Genomic DNA, 19,633 nt, shown 5'->3' with positions numbered 1-19,633 from the left:
AATGCAGTGTTACAGCCCCTAGGTAGGGTATAGAGAAAGGTCAACTTAATATAAGATAGGGCCATTCAAGAGTCTGATGGCAGCAGGGAAGGAGCTGTACTTTAGACGGTTGATACGTGTCCTCAGACTTTTGTACCTTTTTCCCGATGGAGAAAGGTTGAAAACATAATGTCCAGGATATGTGGGGTCTTTGATTTATGCTGGCTGTTTTTCTGAGGTAGTGGGAAATTTAGAGAGTCTCAGTGGCTGGGAGGCTGGTTTAAGTGACGGACTGGGCTTCGTTCATGACCCTTGGTAGTTTTCTGTAGTCTTGGGCAGAGCAGGAGCCATACCAAGCTGTGATACATCCGGAAAGAATACTTTCTATGGTGCACCTGTAAAAGTTAGTGAGCGTCGTATTGGACATGCCAAAATGGCTTATGAACCAACTATCAGTTTATATTGATTCATGCTTGAAAAACTAGCAACTCATGATTTTTATACCTAATCTATTGACTTCTAAGTGCTGTCTGTTCATTTATAAATTTATAACCTTGATTGGACTCCCACAGTCCAAAGATATGCAGGTTAGGTGGATTGGCCGTGCTGAATTGCCCCTTAATGTCCCAAGATATTTAGGTTAGGGGATTAGAGGGGTAAACGTGTGGGGTAATGGGGTAGGGATGGGGGTGGGCCTGGGTGATTTGCTCTTTTGGAGAGTCGGTGCAGACTCGATGGGCCAAATGGCCTTCTTCTGCACTGGAGACATTCAATTCTTTGATGCTATAAGTTGGCATGGCTGGTTGGCGATCCGATGGGAAGGGAGGAGAAGTCTGTAACAGCAGAAGCACAGTCTTGCCTTGTGAGGCCATTTCAGTTGTGGCTAAAACATCATCATGGTGATCAGTAATGATGGCCGGAATTTTTACTGGCACACCTGCCCCAGAATCGGTGGGGCGAGACTCACAGAACAGAATTCTCCGTTGGCCTTGGGCAGAATCTTATAAGCCTCAGGCTGGCATGCTGGTAAAATTCCGGCAGATGCCAGAGGACCCAACTTTGCATGGGGCTCCCACTAATGTTCACCAAGAACCTCAGAATAAAAGTCCAGTTAACATATTCCTGGTAAGCAGAATTGGCTGAAAACCATCCTACTGAGGTAGCTTACCAGCCTACAGACATTGTTGATGAGTAGGGATTGGGGATTGATATCTGTTAGGCATTTCAGTAGCTCATCCTGTCTGCAAAACTTTCCAAACATTAAACAAATTCCATTAAGAGTTTCCGTTCCTTGCAAGCTTTTCATTTTCTGTTTAGATAGACATTTCCAAGCCCACTCGGGGTTTCCTGTATATCTAACAACATAGTTGAGGTTTTTTTTCTCAATGTTACAAAGGTGTTCTGTGTCTCCAGTGCTTCGTTTATAATCTATATTTTGATTTGATTTATTGTTGTCGCATGTATTAACATACAGCGAAAAGTATTGTTTCTTGCGTGCTATACCGACAAAGCATACCGTTCATCGAGAAGTCTGTAACAGTGTTGTGAGACTGCTTACTATTCATAGAGAAGGAAACAAGAGAGTGCAGAATGTAGTGTTACAGTCAGAGCCGGGGTGTAGAGAAGGATCAACTTATTGCAAGGTAGGTCTATTCAAAAGTCTGATGGCAGCATTTTAATATGTTTAACATACGGTTAGCGACCCGGCATTGAAATCGCCTGGCCCTCTAGCCTACTCATCCCGGAACACTAAGGGGCAATTCAGCACGGCCAATCAACCTAGCATGCACACGTTTGGGGATTCTCGCTGCCATTCTGCACTTGGGTTGGCAAGCTGAGGGAGGGAGGCCAGCGATCGGGGCTGGGGAGGGTCGGCTTGCTGCGGGGGGTGGGGACAGTGTGTTGAAAATGTGGGCGGCAGGGTGTCAGGACTGCGGGGGAGGGGGGTATTGGAACGGCGGGAAGGTGTCAGAACTGTGGGGGGAGGGGGTGTCGGTCGGTGGGTGGGGGCGGGGGAGGATGTCAGGGCTGTAGTGGGGGATGGGGGGGGAACAGGAGATCCAGGCTGCGGGGGCAGAGTTTGGGGGTGTTCGTGGTGGGATGGGGGTGGGAGGTTGAGGCTTGACATGTTCAGGGGACCAGCAATCAGGCCATGGGAGAGTTAGAGGGCCAGTGATGAGGAGTCGCGGGGTTGCCAGCTTGATTGCTGGCATGGAGGGGTTGGTAGTTGGGGTTGGCCTGAACATGTTCTGGGTCGCTGAGCAGAGACTGATAGCCAAGTTCCGCACACATGAGGACGGTCTCAACAGGCATCTTGGGTTCATGTCGCACTATCTGTAACCCCCGTGACTTGCCTGGGTTTGCAAAACCTCACTTACTGTACTGTCTGGAGACAATACACATCTCTTTAAACTGTGATCAGTGCTCCTTCCACTCACATTATCAGCCACTTCAGGTCTTGAACAGCAGGTTAGGTGTAAGGATTCGCATTCTAATCAGTAATCTCTAAACTGTCTGTGCTTTATATGCTCTGTCTGAGGCCAGAACTCTCCATTCACCTGACGAAGAGGCAGTCCCCTCGAAAGCTTGTGAGTATTATCAAATAAATCGGTTGGACTAAAACCTGGTGTTGTCAGACTTTTTACTATGTTCTGGGGGCCAGCAATGCGGGGTCGCATGGGAGTTGGGGGAGGCAGCGATATGAGGAAGTTGGGGAGCAGACATGCCTGGACAATTCCAGTACGTCCAGAGTGCGCGGGGTCCTTAATTATGATGGCTGCTTTTCCAAGGCAGCTGAAAGTGTAGACAAAGTCAAAAGATAGGATGCAAAATATAGTGTTGAAGTTACCGATAGGGTGAAAAGAAAAATCCTTATTATGGACATGCAGTGAGGGTCAGGTCAGGTCTGATAACTCCGAAAGCTGCTTAGGCTCATGAAAAAGTGCTGCTCAATTTGAATCAACATCTGTAGTAAAGGCAGAGGAGAAAACTGATGGGGCCATAGTTACCCGAGTTGGTTCAATTCAGATTTAACTCAACCTGTGCACACAATCAAAATCACAGAGTTACAAACACAAGTCAAAGCGAGGGGGAGAGCAGATAACGTATCTTGTGTAAAGGGATAAAATGACCATTCTCATGCAGTATCACCATCAGAAGCACAGCAAGGGCTGATTAAACATCCCCTTCATTATGTGGAGATGCTGGCGTTGGGTGGACAAGATGAGAGGTCACACGACACCAGGTTATAGTCCAGGTGAGGGCTGAGATTGGAGTATAATTGGGTGTTGCGTGACCTCTCGTCTCCCTCATTGCTGCTCATTGTTAAATGGCTTCCATTATCAGCCAGTGATAATCTATTGTGATATTGTTTACGCATTACACAATTGCTCAAGTGCTTTGAATCTCCCCAGTGCTTTTGAAGTGCCCTCAGGTTTGCGTTTAACAGCAGGAGGAAAATATGCATGAAATGTGCTTGTGATCGCAAAGCCTTTTATGATGGTAATTGTGCTATCAAGCTCAGGGTTTCGCTCAGAGCTGGCTACCACTCACAAATGACGAAAGGAATTTGGCGTTGGTCAGTTGTTTTGTGTGGGAGACTTGACATAATACTGATTCATTCAGGAACGTGCTGCTGGGGAAGACTCCCAATTGGATATTTATCATTCCATCTGCCCTTCAAAATAAAATCCCATGTGTAGCTCTCGAAGGCTGCAAATCTTTACCCACTGGAGTAGCCACTTGCAATCAGGAGCATTGCAGGGGTGTGAATCATGATGTGGAGATGCCGGCGTTGGACTGGGGTAAACACAGTCAGAAGTCTGACAACGCCAGGTTTAAGTCCAACCGATTTATTTGATAGTAAACCCACTAGCTTTTGAGGTTCCCCTCTTTGTCAGGTGAATCAGCCAGAGGGTGGAATGTATGGCCACAGAAGGCGGTGGAGCCCAGGTCACTGAGTGTCTTTAAGACAGAGATAGATAGGGTCTTGATCAATAAGGGGATCAAGGGTTATGGGAAGACGGCAGGAGAATGGGGATGAGAATCATATAAGCCATGATTGAATGATGGAGCAGACTCAATGGGCCAAATTCTGTTCCTACATCTTATGGTCTTATGAATGAAAGTCAATGCAGGCATAATGGGCAGCACGGTGGCACAGTGGTTAGCACTGCTGCATCAGAGTGCCAGGGACGTGGGTTCCATTGCCACCTTCGGTCACTGTCCATGTGAAGTTTGCATGTTCTCCCCGTGTCTGCATGGGTTTCCTCCAGGGACTGCAATTTCCTACCACGTGCTGGTTAGGTGCATTGACCATGCTAAATTCTCCCTCAGTGTACCCGAATAGGCGCCGGAGTGTGATGACTCAGGGGTTCTCACAATAATTTCATTGCAGTGTTAAGGTAAGTCGACTTGTGACACTAATAAAAGATAAATTAATATCCAGAATGTATCCAATAAAGTTGGTGATCTGCGGGGATAAGTTGCTACATGGGATTAGGACGTGCTTGCATTGACAGAGACATGGCTCAAGTAAGGGTGGGAATGGGTTCTTCATATTCCTGACCACCACATAATCAGATAGGGATGGATGAGGAGGAGGACCGGATTGTCTAAGGATGATGTTACAGTTAAGAACATAAGAACATAAGAAATAGGAGCAGGAGTAAACCATCTAGCCCCTCGAGCCTGTCCCGCCATTCAATAAGATCATGGCTGATCTGTCGTGGCTCAGTTCCACTTTCCCGCCCTCTCCCCATAACCTTTAATCCCCTCGCTTATCAAAAACCCATCAACCCGCGTCTTAAAAATATTTAGCGAGGCAGTCTCCACCACTTCAACGGGCAGAGAATTCCAGAGATTAACCACCCTTTGAGTGAAGAAGTTCCTCCTCAACTCCGTTCTAAACCGCCCCCCCTTTATCTTGAGGCTGTGCCCCCTAGTCCTACTGTCCTTTCTGAGCGGGAAGAGCCTCTCCACCTCTATCCTATCCATCCCATTCATCATCTTATATGTCTCAATGAGATCTCCCCTCATTCTTCTAAACTCTAACGAGTACAAGCCTAGTTTATTCAGCCTCTCCTCATAGCTCAACCCCCTCAACTCCGGTATCAGCCTAGTAAACCTCCTCTGCACTCCCTCCAAGGCCAAAATATCCTTGCGTAAGTACGGCGCCCAAAACTGCACACTGTACTCCAGCTGTGGCCTCACCAGTGCCCTATACAGCTGCAGCAAGACCTCCCTACTTTTATATTCAATCCCCCTCGCTATGAAGGCCAGCATCCCATTCACCTTCCTGACCACCTGCTGCACCTGCAGGCTGGGTTTTTGCGACTCATGCACAAGGACCCCGAGGTCCCTCTGCACCGTCGCCTGCTGCAGTTTTTCGCCACGTAAGTAATAGTCCTTCCTACCATTATTCCTACCAAAGTGGACCACCTCGCACTTGCCAACATTAAATTCCATTTGCCAGTTCCTGGTCTAAATAGAAAGAATATACTGGATAGTTCCAGAGCTGAAGCAGGGCTTGGGTTACGAAAAGGAAGAGGAATTTTCATGCACATAGATCATAGAATCCCTACAGTGCGGAAGGTGGCCATTTGGCCCATTGAGTCTGCACTGACCCTCTGACAGCATCCTACCCAGGCCCAATACCCACCCTATCCACGTCACCCCATGCATTTACCCCACTAATCCTCATACCTAAACACCCTGGGACATGAAGGGGCAATTTAGCATTGGCCTGTCCGCCTATCCTGCACATTTTTGTACTGTGGGAGGAAACTGGAGCACCCAGAGGAACCCCATGCAGACACAAGGAGAATGTGAAAACACCATGCAGACAGTGACCCAAAGCCAGGATTGAACCCAAGTCCCTGTTGGCAGTTTTTTATAGAGCTGAAAAGAGTGAGAAGGAGATAAGTATAATGACCAATGCCCTTTAGGAAAGGAAATCTGCTGTCCTTACCTGGTCTGGCCTACATGTGACTCCAGAGCCGTGGCAATGTGGTTGACTCGCAACTGCCCTCAGGCAACTAGGGATGGGCAATAAATGCTGGCCAGCCAGCGATGCCCACGTCTCATGAATGAATAAAAGGTTTTGATAGAAAGAGTGGAGAGTGGGGAAGGAGCCAGAGGTCGGATACTGAAAGTCATTTACAGAAGATCTAGAGGGGAGGTGAGGAGAGATTTCTTCATTCAGAAAGTTGTCGGGATCTGGGTCACCCCAGCTGAAAATAAATTTTAAGGTGGAGTTGAGCTGGGACCTGAAGTTGAGGAATTTACAAGTTTATGTGCAAACAGCGGAGATGTGGGAGCAAATACAACTTCTCAAGGTCATGAGAAACTGAGTGGTGTTCTTCTGGACTGCAAGTTTTTACAATTCTATGAATTTGGAAGTGTCCCCGCTCCTGATTGCTGTGTGGTACTGAAAGTGCATGTTGGATGAGGGACAAGATCAGGTTATAATCTGTTTTATGATCAATTTCCTTTCCCCTCCTTCGTGCTGGCTATGTAACATGTCCTAATCACTGCTTCCAAATTTAATATGTGGCCTTTCCTTTTCATACTGAGTGGGGTCCTGCATTTTGGGGTTTGGCCTTTCTACTGGCTCACAAGAGTACAGTCCATCTCTCAAGCAATACATGCTACCGTTATTACTAGCAGCTTGGTTGCAGTACAATAGTACACACAAGGTGGTACCGTTGTGTATGGGGAGATGGACTGCCAGTTAATAGATGACTTTATCCACGCACCAACGGCAGAATGCTAATGCTGACAAGAGGTTGTTATACACAGATTAGGAAGAGTGATTTGATTTGTTTTGATTTGATTTATTATTGTCGCGTGTATTGGGGTACAGTGAAAAGTATTGTTTCTTGTGCACTATACAGACAAAACATACCATTCATAGGAGGAATTTTCCTCTCCCACCCGCCATGGGAATCTTAGCAGGTGGGGGGAGCTGGACCATGAAAAGTCTGTTGATCTCCGGCAGGATTTTTCCAGTTTTGAGGTGAACACAGCCAGAAAATCCCGCCCATTGAGTACATAGGAGAAAAGGAAAGGAGAGAGTACAGACTGCAGTGTTACAATCATAGCTAGGGTGTAGAGACAGATCAACAGGTGCTTATCCTGTAGGCAAACCTTACCACAAGCATGATTCCATTAAGAGTTCCCCTTATTGAATTGAATTGATTTATTATTGTCACGTGTTAGTATACAGTAAAAAGTACTGTTTCTTGCATGTTATACAGACCAAATATACCGTTCATAGAGTACGTAGTGGAAAAGGAAAGGAGAGGGTACAGAATGTGGTATTACAGTTATAGCTACAGTGTAGAGAAAGGTCAAGTTAATATATTGTAGGTCCATTCAAAAGTCTGATGGCGGCAAGACCTCAGACTTTTGTGTCTTTTTTCCAACGGAAGAAGGTGGAAGAGAGGATGTCCGGGGTGCATAGGATCCTTGATTATGCTGGTTGCTTTGCCGAGGCCACGGGTAAAGTAAACAGAGTCAATGGATGGGAGGCTGGTTTGCATGATGGACTGGGCTTCATTCACGACCCTTTGTAGCTTCCTTGGGCAGAACGGGAGCCCATACCAAGTTGTGGCACAACCAGGAAGCATGTTTTCTATGGTGCATCTGTAAATGCTGGTGAGAGTCATAGAACAGAATGAATTTCTCTCTTTGCCCCACTCCTGGGTTCGTGGTCACTGTGTTTGAATTTATAAAGGAGGTGATGTTGCCATTTCAATATAGACATTTAACTGTGTGTAGCTGAGTGTAGGAAATAAGGCATCCAGGTTCCTTGAGTTAAGAAGTAAATAATTAGTTTTGTTGCTGAAACTCATTGGGGAAAGGATGTGGAAATTATTAACAGAAGGTTTAACATGAACAGCTACCCACTCATGCAAAATCAACACGCACGCATCTCCACCAGGCACGCTAAAAAATAAAAATCTGCAATGTATCAGGTCTTAAAACTTAGCTGAGGAAAAAGTAAAGTCAGCAACAAAAAAAATTCATGGAATGTCCAGATTTTTGTTTCCAGTTGAAGGGTCAGTTTCCACAGTCCTGGAATTTCTCATTGCAGCAGTCAGCCTCGGTCATGGCTGGTGGATCCTCTTCTCCCTTGGAGACAGTCATATTGATTCAGAATCTTTCTTCAAGAACTCTTCGTTTGCAGCCATGAGGTCCTCTGGTGGGTTTTCAATTCACAAAGAGCTTAGCTTTGATGCAAGATGTTTTAGAGAAAAAGATGGGTGAAGGGAGGAATTTCTATGGAAATAAGGCGAACAAGTAGGCAGTTCATGGAACCTACACAGATTAAAGGGGAAGTACTTGCTGTCTTGAGGCAAATCAGAGTAGATAAATCCCCAGGACCGGACAGGATATTCCCTCGGATCTTGAAGGAGGTTAGTGTTGGAATTGCAGGGACCCTGGCGGATATATTTAAAATGTCGGTATCCATGGGTGAGGTGCCGGATGATTGGAGGATAGCTCATGTTGTTCCGTTGTTTAAAAAAGGCTCAAGCTGTAATCCCGGAAATTATAGGCCGGTAAGTTTGACGTCAGTTGTAGGTAAATTATTGGAAGGAGTACTAAGAGAAAGGATCTACAAATACTTGGTTAGACAGTGACTTAATAGGGAGAGTCAACATGACTTTATGTGTGGTAGGTCATGTTTAACCAATCTATTAGAGTTTTTCGAGGAGGTTACTAGGAAAGTGGATGAAGGGAAGGCAGTGGATGTTGTCTACATGGATTTCAGTAAGGCCTTTGACAAGGTCCCACATGGGAGGTTAGTTAGGAAGGTTCAGTCGCTAGATATACAGGGAGAGGTAGTAAATTGGATTAGACATTGGCTCAATGGAAGAAGCCAGAGAGTGGTAGTGGAGGGTTGCTTCTCTGAGTGGAGGCCTATGACTAGTGATGTGCCATAGGGATCATTGCTGGGTCCATTGTTGTTTGTCAATGATCTGGATGATAATGTGGTAAATTGGACCAGTAAATTTGCTGATGATACAAAGATTGGAGGTGTAGTGGACAGTGAGGAAGATTTTCAAAGCTTGCAGAGGGATTTGGACCAGCTAGAAAAATGGGCTGATAAATGGCAGATGGAGTTGAATGAAACCATTGTCGATTGTCATAAAAACCCACTGGTACACTAACGTCCTTTAGGAAAAGAAACCTGCCTTCCTTACCTGGTCTGGCCTGCATATGATTCCAGATGCATAGCAATGTGGTTGACTCTTAAGTATCCCCAGGGTAGGACAATAAGTGCTGGTCCAGCCAACAGGGTGCCCACATTCCCTGAGCGAATACATAAATGTCCCGTTGATGATATTATAAAGTAAAATGCAACAATCTTCATGACATGTGAATAGTACAGACAGCTACAAGCAGCCATTTCTTCCTGCCTGTGAGCAAGACCAATAAGCAGTGGGTGTCAGACAGGCCAACGAGGTGACTTTTATATTGCTGCCTTGGATAGTCATCGTCCCTATCACAAGGGACTCCCATTTGCTGGGATGCAGCCTCATGGATTCCAGTTTCTTCTCCAATTATCCATTATTTATTAGTTACAAAGACTGGTGTATCATAGAAGCCCTACACTTCAGAAAGAGTCCATTTGGCTCACCGAGACTGCACTGACGTCAATCCCATCCTAACCCCGTAATTCCACGTATTTACCCTGTTAACGTCTCCGAAACTAGGGTCAATTTAGCATGGCCAGTCAACCTAACCTGCACATCTTTGGAGCGTGGGAGGAAACTGGAGCACCCGGACGAATCCCACACATGCTCGGGGAGAATGTACAAATTTCACTCAGACAGTGACCAAATCTGGGAATAGAACCCGGTTCCCTGGCGCTGTGAGGCAGCGGTGCTAACCACTGTACCACTGTGCTGCCCATCAGGAGGCTATTTCATCTGGGAGATCATGACAATGCCCGCTGTGCTACTTTTCAGCAACATTCAGACAGAACAGCAGTAGGCAACAAGACCTCTTCATCCATGATCCCAATTTTATCTTATCCTATATTCTGCCCACACACTTTTGAATGGGGATGACATGAATAGTATTTAGGCATGGAGACCTCAGCTAATTTGATTTACTTGCCCTTGCTCAGAGGCATGGAAGCAAGCTGAGTCACCCAATTGCTACCCCAGATACAGCAGATTGAGTGTAAAACCTGCCAGATCTCTGTTTCGAAATAAACAGCTTGGAAGCATCATTTTTGTCTTGACTGGTAGATCTTTTCTCCTTCAGTTCAAAGGGTGTGGGTTTTTCCAGAAATAAATGCCATTCATAAATCTGTGAGAACATTACAATCATTCCAAAATGACCATCACACAAAAAAACAACATTCAAGTTCTTTACATACATAAAGCAACAGTCTGAGATGCTTCAATACAGTCAAGGAAACATTTCAGACAGTTTACAACAGTCTTACAAATGCTGCAGTTACTTTAAAGGTTGTCTACATAGAAAAGGCTGAACTCTGAGGTGCCTCAGTAACAACTGAGATACTTGTAATATTCACTGTATACATTCAGTGAGTCTCTTGGCTTTCCGCTCCCCTCAGTCCACTATGGTTGAAAGGTCTGAAACAACAACCTTCCCCATTGCGACAGTTGCCCCAAGCTACAGTGCATCCCTCAGCACGTCCTGGCTTTGGAATGTGCCAGTCCGCAACACTCAGTCAGGGAGAATTCCTTGCAATGGAAGACCAACAAGTTTTGGGCAGATTAAAGAACATCTTTCACTGAGTTGATGATCCTCCAGCAACATCTGGAGTGCACCCCGGGAACAGCTGGTAGAGCACAGAGTCGAAGTTTTAAGTTTATTTATTGGTGTCACAAGTAGGCTTACGTTAACAGTGCAATGAAGTTGCAGTGAAAATCCCTTAGTCGCCACACTCTGGCATCTGTTCGGGTACACTGAGGGAGAATTTAGCATGGCCAATACACCTAAGCATCGTTTAGAATGTGGGAGGAAACCAGAGCACTTGGAGGAAACCCATGCTGACATGGGGAGAACGTGCAGGTTCAAGCCAGAAATCAAACCCGGGTCTCTGGCACTGTAAGGTAGAGATGCTAACTACTGAGCTACTTGGGATGAACTTTGGCAAAAACCAGTTAATCTCTCTCCAGACCTTCTTTACAAAGGCACATTCCAAAAGATGACGTTTTAGCTAGACCAAGGCACCAGCGTGGAGCTAAGGGAAAGACTAATGGGATGTTCAACCTGCCAGTTTATATAGCATGTTTAAACAGAAGCAGGTGGGTTTGCTGACCAGCTTTTTTTCCACAAAATATAAAGAACCAGTTACCTGGTCATTTATTCAATTACTTTTTGTGGGACTTTTTTTTTGCAAGCAAACGTGTTGCGACATTTACCAATATGACAGGAAATCCAATTCAAAATAATCCGTAAGGCACCCTGAGATGTGACAAGATGGTATGTAAACATTTCTTTTAATCTAATGCTTCGCATGCGATACCAATCTTTCTGCGGAGATCTTTAGCTGATTTGATGCCTCTTTGGAAAGTCAAAGGGCAAAGGAAAAGTTAGCCTATTTCTCAGGGTCAGGTTTAAATAGCAAACTTGCACCAGGTTGACTATTACAGACACAGTGCTTGTTCAGTTGGTAATGGATCATGTTCTAGTGACGTCACCATTATTTTGAGGTGGCTTATTTTAGATACTCTGAATAAGTCCAATGATAGAGTTACACCATGAGGATTGTTCAGATGTCAGCTGGGCAGTGTCGCCACTGGAATAAACCAGAAGGAAAATGTGCAAAAAATGGAGAGAAAAACCACCCAAGATGTTATGCAGGGGTCTCACAAACCAGCCTACGTCCTTTCGACTCACATTTCCGTATTGTGAAAGTTTACTCATTTGATCTTTAAAGATCGTTCTTTTTTCTTTAAGAAACATTATCCTGTCTGAATGCTTGTAGGTTTCCTTTTAAGAACTGTCAGAGGAAAGCCAGTCCCATAGCAACGAAGGAAAGGTCAGATTTTAACACACTGGTAAAGAAAGAATGAGAGTCGGAGATACTATGGGATATCTGTTCATGGTAACATGGACAACAATGGGCTATAACTTATGGTGGAATGGAAATGAAGCTGGATTGCCACTCCATTCGAACGCTGTTACCCAAAAATCCACCCAATCCATAAGGGGGTTGAGCTATGAGGAGAGGCTGAATAAACTAGGCTTGTACTCGTTAGAGTTTAGAAGAATGAGGGGAGATCTCATTGAGACGTATAAGTTGATGAATGGGATGGATAGGATAGAGGTGGAGAGACTCTTCCCGCTCAGAAAGGACAGTAGGACTAGGGGGCACAGCCTCAAGATAAAGGGGGGGCGGTTTAGAACGGAGTTGAGGAGGAACTTCTTCATTCAAAGGGTGGTGAATCTCTGGAATTCTCTGCCCGTTGAAGTGGTGGAGGCTGCCTCGCTGAATATTTTTAAGACGCGGGTTGATGGGTTTTTGATAAGAGAGGGGATTAAGGGTTATGGGGAGAGGGCGGGAAAGTGGAACTGAGCCACGACAGATCAGCCATGATCTTATTGAATGGCGGGGCAGGCTCGAAGGGCTAGATGGCCTACTCCTGCTCCTATTTCTTATGTTCTTATGTTCCACCTCAGACCAGATGAGATGGACGCAGTGCAGCGCGTCCCAAAGCCTAGGCTCAAAGGGTTGTAAAATCCAGTGAGCTGCTGTTTTACAGCACTATGAGCTGGATGGGGGAACTCAAAAGTGAATGTAAATAGCATTCTCTTCAGGGTTATCCTGTAGACCAATATACTCAAACCGTCACAGGAACAGATCTCACAACGCCGGGTTGAAGTCCAACAAGTTTATTTGGAACCATGAGCTTTTGAAACGCTGCCCCTTTATTAACCAAGAGGACGAAATTCGGGGTGCGACGTTCTGGGTGGCTGTTTCTTTTTTTGACCCTCTCCAGATGGCTGCCAGAACGATGGCCTGTCTGATGCCTGTCTCTCTATCTGTGACGCCGTGCCTCAGTGGTACAGCTGGAATTCCGGCCACCGCCCAAATCCTCTGCTCATCCACGAGGAACGATGGGTTTGTGTATCCAGGGTGCCGCCCGTTGGATTAAAGAGGCTTGTCGGTGGCTGTCTGATTCCGTGCTGAGGCTGCATGGACTTCGAAGGGCAGGCGGTGACTTCCCTGCTAACTGAATAAACTGCCCGCTCTCCCATTATCCAGTCGTCCCCCACGTTCAGGCAACCATCCGGTGTCTGAGAGGATACTCGCTTGTTCAAAATGCGTTTGCTTTACCTCTGAGCCCCAGCGTGTAAAAACAGTGGGCTGGAGAAGTTCAGTCGCAGGTCAGGGACTGAGATGCTAAGGAAAACACTAATATTACCGTGATTAAACAGCCAGCCATCACAAATAGCATTCTTGAAGTAATTAAATGCAGCAGTGCAACATGTGATATAAACATTCAACCTACACAGTCCAGGCTGTCCAGGACGTTTTATTTGTGTAATCGCTCAAGATTGATTTACCTGCCCCTCTGTCTAAACAAACCGCATGCAAAGTTGCCGTCCTATCCTTGAGGTATTAGCCAGCCTGCTGTTGAAATATCCTGGGTGATTCAGACTGCAGATGGTAGCTGGTGATATCCATTCAGCTGCACTTTATATTCAGATAAAGTTCATTCATTCCATGTGGGTGGCACAGTGGCACCGTGGTTAGCACTGCTGCCTCACAATGCCAGAGATCTGGCTTGGGTCACTGTGTGGAGTTTGCACATTCCCCCCATGTCTGCCTGGGCTTCCCCTGGTTGCTCGGCTTTCTTCCCACAGTCGGGAAAGACGTGCTGGTTAGGGTGCATTGGCCACGCTAAATTCTCCCTCAGTGCACCCGAACAGGTGCCAGAGTGTGGCGACGAGGGGATTTTCGCAGTAACTTCATCGCAGTGTTAATGTAAGTCTACGTGTGTCACTAACAAATAAACTTAAACATGTACTGAATCGATGTTGCCTGTTTTAAACTTGACCCAAGCCAAATTACCTTTGTGGTCGCTGACGCACTGAGTGAAATCAGGCCTTACAACTGCAAAGTCAACTATTGGTGTTCCAAGGATTTATCTGGGGGTTGTGAATTTTATATGGGAGACGTGGATTTTGTATGGGACTTGTGGATACATACAAACATACGAAATAGGAGCAGAAATAGGCCCTCTCGAGCCTGCTCCGCCATTCAATAAGGTGATCAAATTTCACACTTCCATTTATCCCAATCAAATTTGATTTGCTTGCCTAACAAGAATCTATCTACCTCTGCCTTAAAAATATTCAGTGACCCTGCTTCCACTGTCTTCTGAAGCAGAGACTTCCAAAGTGGCACAAATTTCTTGAGGGAACATTTTTTTCCCCTCCTTTCTGTCCTCTAAGGGTGACCCCGAATTTCAAATCCATACCCGCTTGTCCTCGACTCATCCGTAAGGGGAAACATCTTTTCCACGCCAACCTTGTCAAGATCTTTCAGGACCCCATGTACATTAATCGTCACCCCCTCAATCTTCTCAACGCAAGTGGATACCAGTCAGGCTGTCCAACCTACTCTCATCAGCTGGGAGACAAGACTTTGACATGGGTAAATTTTCCCCCTGCTCTTGGCGGGAACCATCGTCAGCGGAACGAGAACATTTGATGAACTATTGACACAAGTAGGAATTTCCAGTCTCAGGGTGGACACGCCTGGAAAATCCCTCCAGTGAATGTTTATGGGAAGATTTAAAGTCAACCACAAGGACAGTTTATTGGATTGTTGCATATTAATGTTGATACATGTGGAATTTAATTGAATCAGTGCAGCAGGATGGGATTGACTCAGCAATCTGGTAAACAGGGAATTTCAAAGCCACAAGCCATAAATCACAGTGTGAGACTCAACACACGCTGCTGGAAATGTTCTGTGTTGATTACAACCTGCGGCACAAGTTTACTCCTGTGATAGTCTGTATCCTGGCGCACTCCAAAATATGACTGATTTTGTTGCCTTCTTGGGCAACCTCTCCTCTGGGCACGGCGCCGAAATTACACCGATCAAAACCTTCGAAGTTCAGTTGATGCTGAGTTAGATGTTCTGAGGCAGACAGTGGGTGGGTTACCCCACCCCTCTCTCCCCCACAGCATGTTTTGCTGAGGTGGCCATCAGCTGGATACTTGGGTCCCGTTGCTATCAATGGTTGTCGGCGCTCTCTGCTGTCAGGAAACTCCGGGGTGGGTTGGGGGCGGGGGTCATTGTCAGCAGAATCGGATAATCCCGTCAGTGGGAACAGCTGGAAAACCCTGCCTGTTATTTGATCTGTGCCAGGATTGCTACCCAGCGATCCCTGTTCTCAAAGTATAATTCTGCGGCCACCGGGCGAGAGCAGGAGAGACTGCGATGCTTCTCCTGGACAAATAGTCCACTGACACATGCCGTCCACACGAGGGACAGACCACTCAGCTCAGGTTGTGAAAGGCACTCACTCGATGCGAAGAATGTTGGAAAAACTGGACCGTTTTTACAATGACTAGGGAAAAGCAATGTGTTTGTGATTTTTTTGAAATTAATTTGCTCTTGTTTTTATTTTAAATTTAGGGTCAGCCAGGACTGATGGGGCCACAAGGCCGGAGCGGGCCCCCAGGGTTCCCTGGACCAGAGGGGGTCAGAGGGCCAAAAGGTGAAAAGGGGAGCCCCGGTAACCCAGGAGCTGCTGGCATGAAAGGAGAGAAGGTGGGTACAAGACCAGCCCCCCTCCCCAAATGTCACTGTTTGCTTGTTTTAACTGAAGGGACGAGGCTGGGGATGGGGACAAGGGGAAGGCAGGGTGGGGATGATTAACCCAGTTGGCATTTTGACTCTATGGTTCACAATCAAGACCGCGTGGGCACTGAATGCTACCAGCAGAAGTTAGGCTTGAGGCCTGCCCCCACCCTTGCCCTGCCTAGAGTAAAACCACACCAAAAGCTGCTGTTGTTACATGGGTAAGATGGGAAGAGAGGGCCAAATGTGGACAACTGGGACTAGCTTAGTGGTAAAATCTGGGAGCAATGGAGAAGTTAGGCCAAAGGGCCTAACTTCCATGCTGTAACTCTCTATGACCCTTGAACCATCAAGAATTCTACCTGGAGATACAGGAGATTGAAAGGAGCCAACAGTTCAGTTCATTCCCTCCTCTTCCCCATCACAACCTCTCAGCACTGATCATGACCCGAGTCTCATCCCACCTCAATTATTCATCACTTTTTTTTCCAGAAGTCTGGTAAATGAAAATAAAAACAGCAAATGCAACAGATACACGGCAAGCCAGTCAGTATCTGCAAAGAGAAAAGGCCTGTGTACTTCAGAACCCAGCCAGTTTGGTCAGCCTGGTGGCACAGTGGTTGGCACTGCTGCCTCACATCGCCAGGGACCCGGGTTTGATTCCGGCCTTGGGTCACTGTTTGTGTGGAGTCTGCGTGTTCTCTCCATGTTGGTGTGAGGTGTTCATCTTGAATACCTCAGTTTGACCTCCCCTCATTTTCCTAAATTCCAGTGAGTATAGGCCTAAACTTAAAATAAACAGCTGCTTGAAAAGAGCACCTCCGGGTGCTCCGATTTCCTCCCGCAGCCCAAAGATGTGCGGGTTAGGTGGATTGGCCATTCTCAATTGCCCCTTCGTTTCCAAAGATGTGTAGGTTGGGGGGAATTAGGAATGGTGAATGTACAAGGGTGTGGGGGGAGAGGGCCTTGGTAAGATGCTCTCTCGGAGAGTTGATGCAGACTCGATGGGCCAAGTGGCCTCTTTCAGTCGGGATCCCATGATTCGATGACACGAAGCAGATGCTGACTGGCTCGCTGGGCATCGTGAGGGTTCTCTGTCTGATGCCTGCCCCGCACTTTCTTTTTTACACCCTGGGCCCTCAGCTCTTTGGTCTAAACTGATCTTAAAAAGGTTTGCCCCTGGTTTATTTTTCCTATTTTGGCCGTGTATTACACTCGCCTCCAGCAGGCCCCCACTGACACAGCTCTGTAACAGCAGGCAGTGGGACCAATTCATAAAATATCTCAAACCTATAATACTGGGGACTATTTAACGCCTTTCATATTAGCGTCTGTTTAACCTTCACCTGCAATTGGTCTTGTCACACTGAATCCCCTTTCACAGTCAGTCCTGGGCCCATTAGATTATGTTTACTCCCCTGTTACATTATTTGAATGTTCTCTCATAGCCAGTCCTAACATATCTGCCTCTGACACTTGTCCAGCCAGATGTGGTTGTGTTCACCTTACTCATTTGGTTCGCCGTGATGACCAAGTAGTGTCGCTGCTGTAATCTCCGCTGCGACGTGGCTGATTGTTGTCTGTTGTTGCAGGGTCCAATCGGTGTTCCGGGATTTGTTGGGGTGAACGGGATCCCGGTAAGTACAGCCTGCGGGCTACGCGCAACCCTCTTTGTGGGAATCGAAGGGACCACCCATGAAAAAAATCAAAGGATCTAACTGCTCCAAGGAAGCCAGTTTGGCCCATTGTGGCTAGGCTAGCCCTTTGAAAGGGTTGTGCAATTAGGTCCGCTCCCCCAGCTCCTTCCCCACAGCCTGCGTGTCAGCCGTAGGCTCCACCTCCATCGCGTGACATGGAGCGAGAATTGTGGAGAAAAGTACCTGCCCTCTAACGCGGATACTGAATCCAGCTTTTTTTATTCACTTTGGGAGAGTTTGAAGATGTTCCACTCAATCAGACGCAGCAGGGAAGTGAACTGAGAAATGGAGAAGGGACTGAACATCATGAATTCATAAGATATAGGACAGACACCAAAGTCGGAGGTGTGGTAGATAGTGAGGAAGGGTGTCATAGTTTGCAGGAAGACTTAGACAGTTTGCAGAGCTGGGCCGAGAGGTGGCGGATGGAGTTTAATGCAGAGAAGTGTGAGGTAATTCACTTTGGTAGGAATAACAGATGTGTTGAGTATAGGGCTAACGGGAAGACTTTGAATAGTGTGGAGGAGCAGAGGGATCTAGGTGTATGTGTACATAGATCCCTGAAAGTTGGGAATCAAGTAGATAAGGTTGTTAAGAAGGCATACAGTGTCTTGGCGTTTATTGGTAGGGGGATTGAATTTAGGAGTCGTAGCGTTATGTTGCAACTGTACACAACTCTGGTGCGGCCGCACTTGGAGTATTGTGTGCAGTTCTGGTCCCCACATTACAGGAAGGATGTGGAGGCTTTGGAGAGGGTGCAGAGGAGGTTTACCAGGATGTTGCCTGGTATGGAGGGGAGATCCTATGAGGAGAGGCTGAGGGATTTGGGGTTGTTTTCGCTGGAAAGAAGGCGGCTAAGAGGGGATCTTATTGAAACATATAAGATGATTAGAGGTTTAGATAGGGTGGATAGTGATAGCCTTTTTCCTCTGATGGAAAAATCTAGCACGAGGGGGCATGGCTTTAAACTAAGGGGGGGTAGTTATAGGACAGATGTCAGGGGTAGGTTCTTTACCCAGAGGGTGGTGAGGGATTGGAATGCCCTGCCTGCTGCAGTTGTAAATGCACCTAGTTTGGGGGCGTTTAAGAGGTCTGTGGACAGGTTTATGGACGAAAAGGGATTGGTTTAGGTTAGTGGGTCATTGTTTTTTTTTAACTGGTCGGCGCAACATCGTGGGCCGAAGGGCCTGTTCTGCGCTGTAATGTTCTATGTTCTATGTTCTAGAATTAGGCCATTCAGTCCATCCAGCATGGTTGACTCTCCCATAATCCTTTGGCCCATTACCTATTAAAAATCTGTCTAACTCCTTAAATTTACTCACTGTCCCAACCCCCACCGCGCTTTGGGGTAGTGAATTCCACAGATACGCAACCCTTTGGGAGAAGTAGTTTCTCTTCAACTCTGTTTTAAATTTGCTACCCCTTATCCTGAGACAATGACCTCTCATCCTAGAATGCCCCACAAGAGGAAGGAGAGGAGGCATTAGCTCCACATCTACTTTATCCAGGCCTTTTATCATCTTGAATACCTCAATTTGACCTCCCCTCATTCTCCTGAATCCCAGAGAGTATTCAGGCCTAAATTTAAAATAAACAGCTGCTTGAAAAGGGGGCAACTCTTTTCCAGTTGTGGGTCAGCTGGAGAGTTGGCCACCTACCAGCCCCTCCACACAAGCCGCACCACTGTCACAGATAAGCCTCAGTTGTCAATATAATTCTTTTTTGTTCTTTCATGGGATGTAGGTGTCGTGTCGTTGGCTGGGCCGGCATTTAATACAACACAGAACACTACAGCACAAACAGACCCTTCGGCCCACATGTTGCGCCATTCCTATCCCTACCTACCAGGCCTATCCAAAACCCTCAATCCCACTAAATCCCACGTACTCATCCAGAAGTCTCAGTTTGCCTCTACCACCACCGACGGCAGCCAATTCCATCCACTCATCCCATCCCCAATTGCCCCTTGAACTGAATGGCTTGCTAGGCCATTCCAGAGGCCATTTAAAAGTCAACCACGTTGCTGTGGCTCTGGGCTCACAAGTAGGCCAGATCAGGTAAGGATGGCAGATTTCCTTTCCTAAAGGACATTAGGGAACCAGCGGGGTTTTTTCTAACAATCAGTTCATGGCCATCAATAGATTTTTAACTC

At 46.6% G+C, this 19,633-nt stretch overlaps 1 protein-coding gene across 1 annotated transcript in view; it reads left to right on the top strand.

The window, feature by feature from the left end:
• LOC145342476 (uncharacterized) overlaps positions 1 to 19,633 on the top strand; it is a 363,690-nt gene that overhangs the window by 218,391 nt on the left and 125,666 nt on the right. Inside the window, exons 5-6 of the mRNA XM_080188038.1 lie at positions 15,620 to 15,754; positions 17,377 to 17,421. Of these exons, the coding sequence (XP_080044164.1) occupies positions 15,620 to 15,754; positions 17,377 to 17,421 (180 nt within the window). The remainder of the gene's footprint in view (positions 1 to 15,619; positions 15,755 to 17,376; positions 17,422 to 19,633) is intronic.

The sequence above is a fragment of the Carcharhinus amblyrhynchos genome, chromosome 4, assembly GCF_965287045.1.
Source record: "Carcharhinus amblyrhynchos chromosome 4, sCarAmb.v2.hapA, whole genome shotgun sequence".
In the NCBI taxonomy this organism is placed as follows: Eukaryota; Metazoa; Chordata; class Chondrichthyes; order Carcharhiniformes; family Carcharhinidae; genus Carcharhinus; species Carcharhinus amblyrhynchos.
The sequence above is the reverse complement of the archived record's forward strand: the minus strand, read 5'-3'. Positions and strand labels throughout refer to the sequence as shown.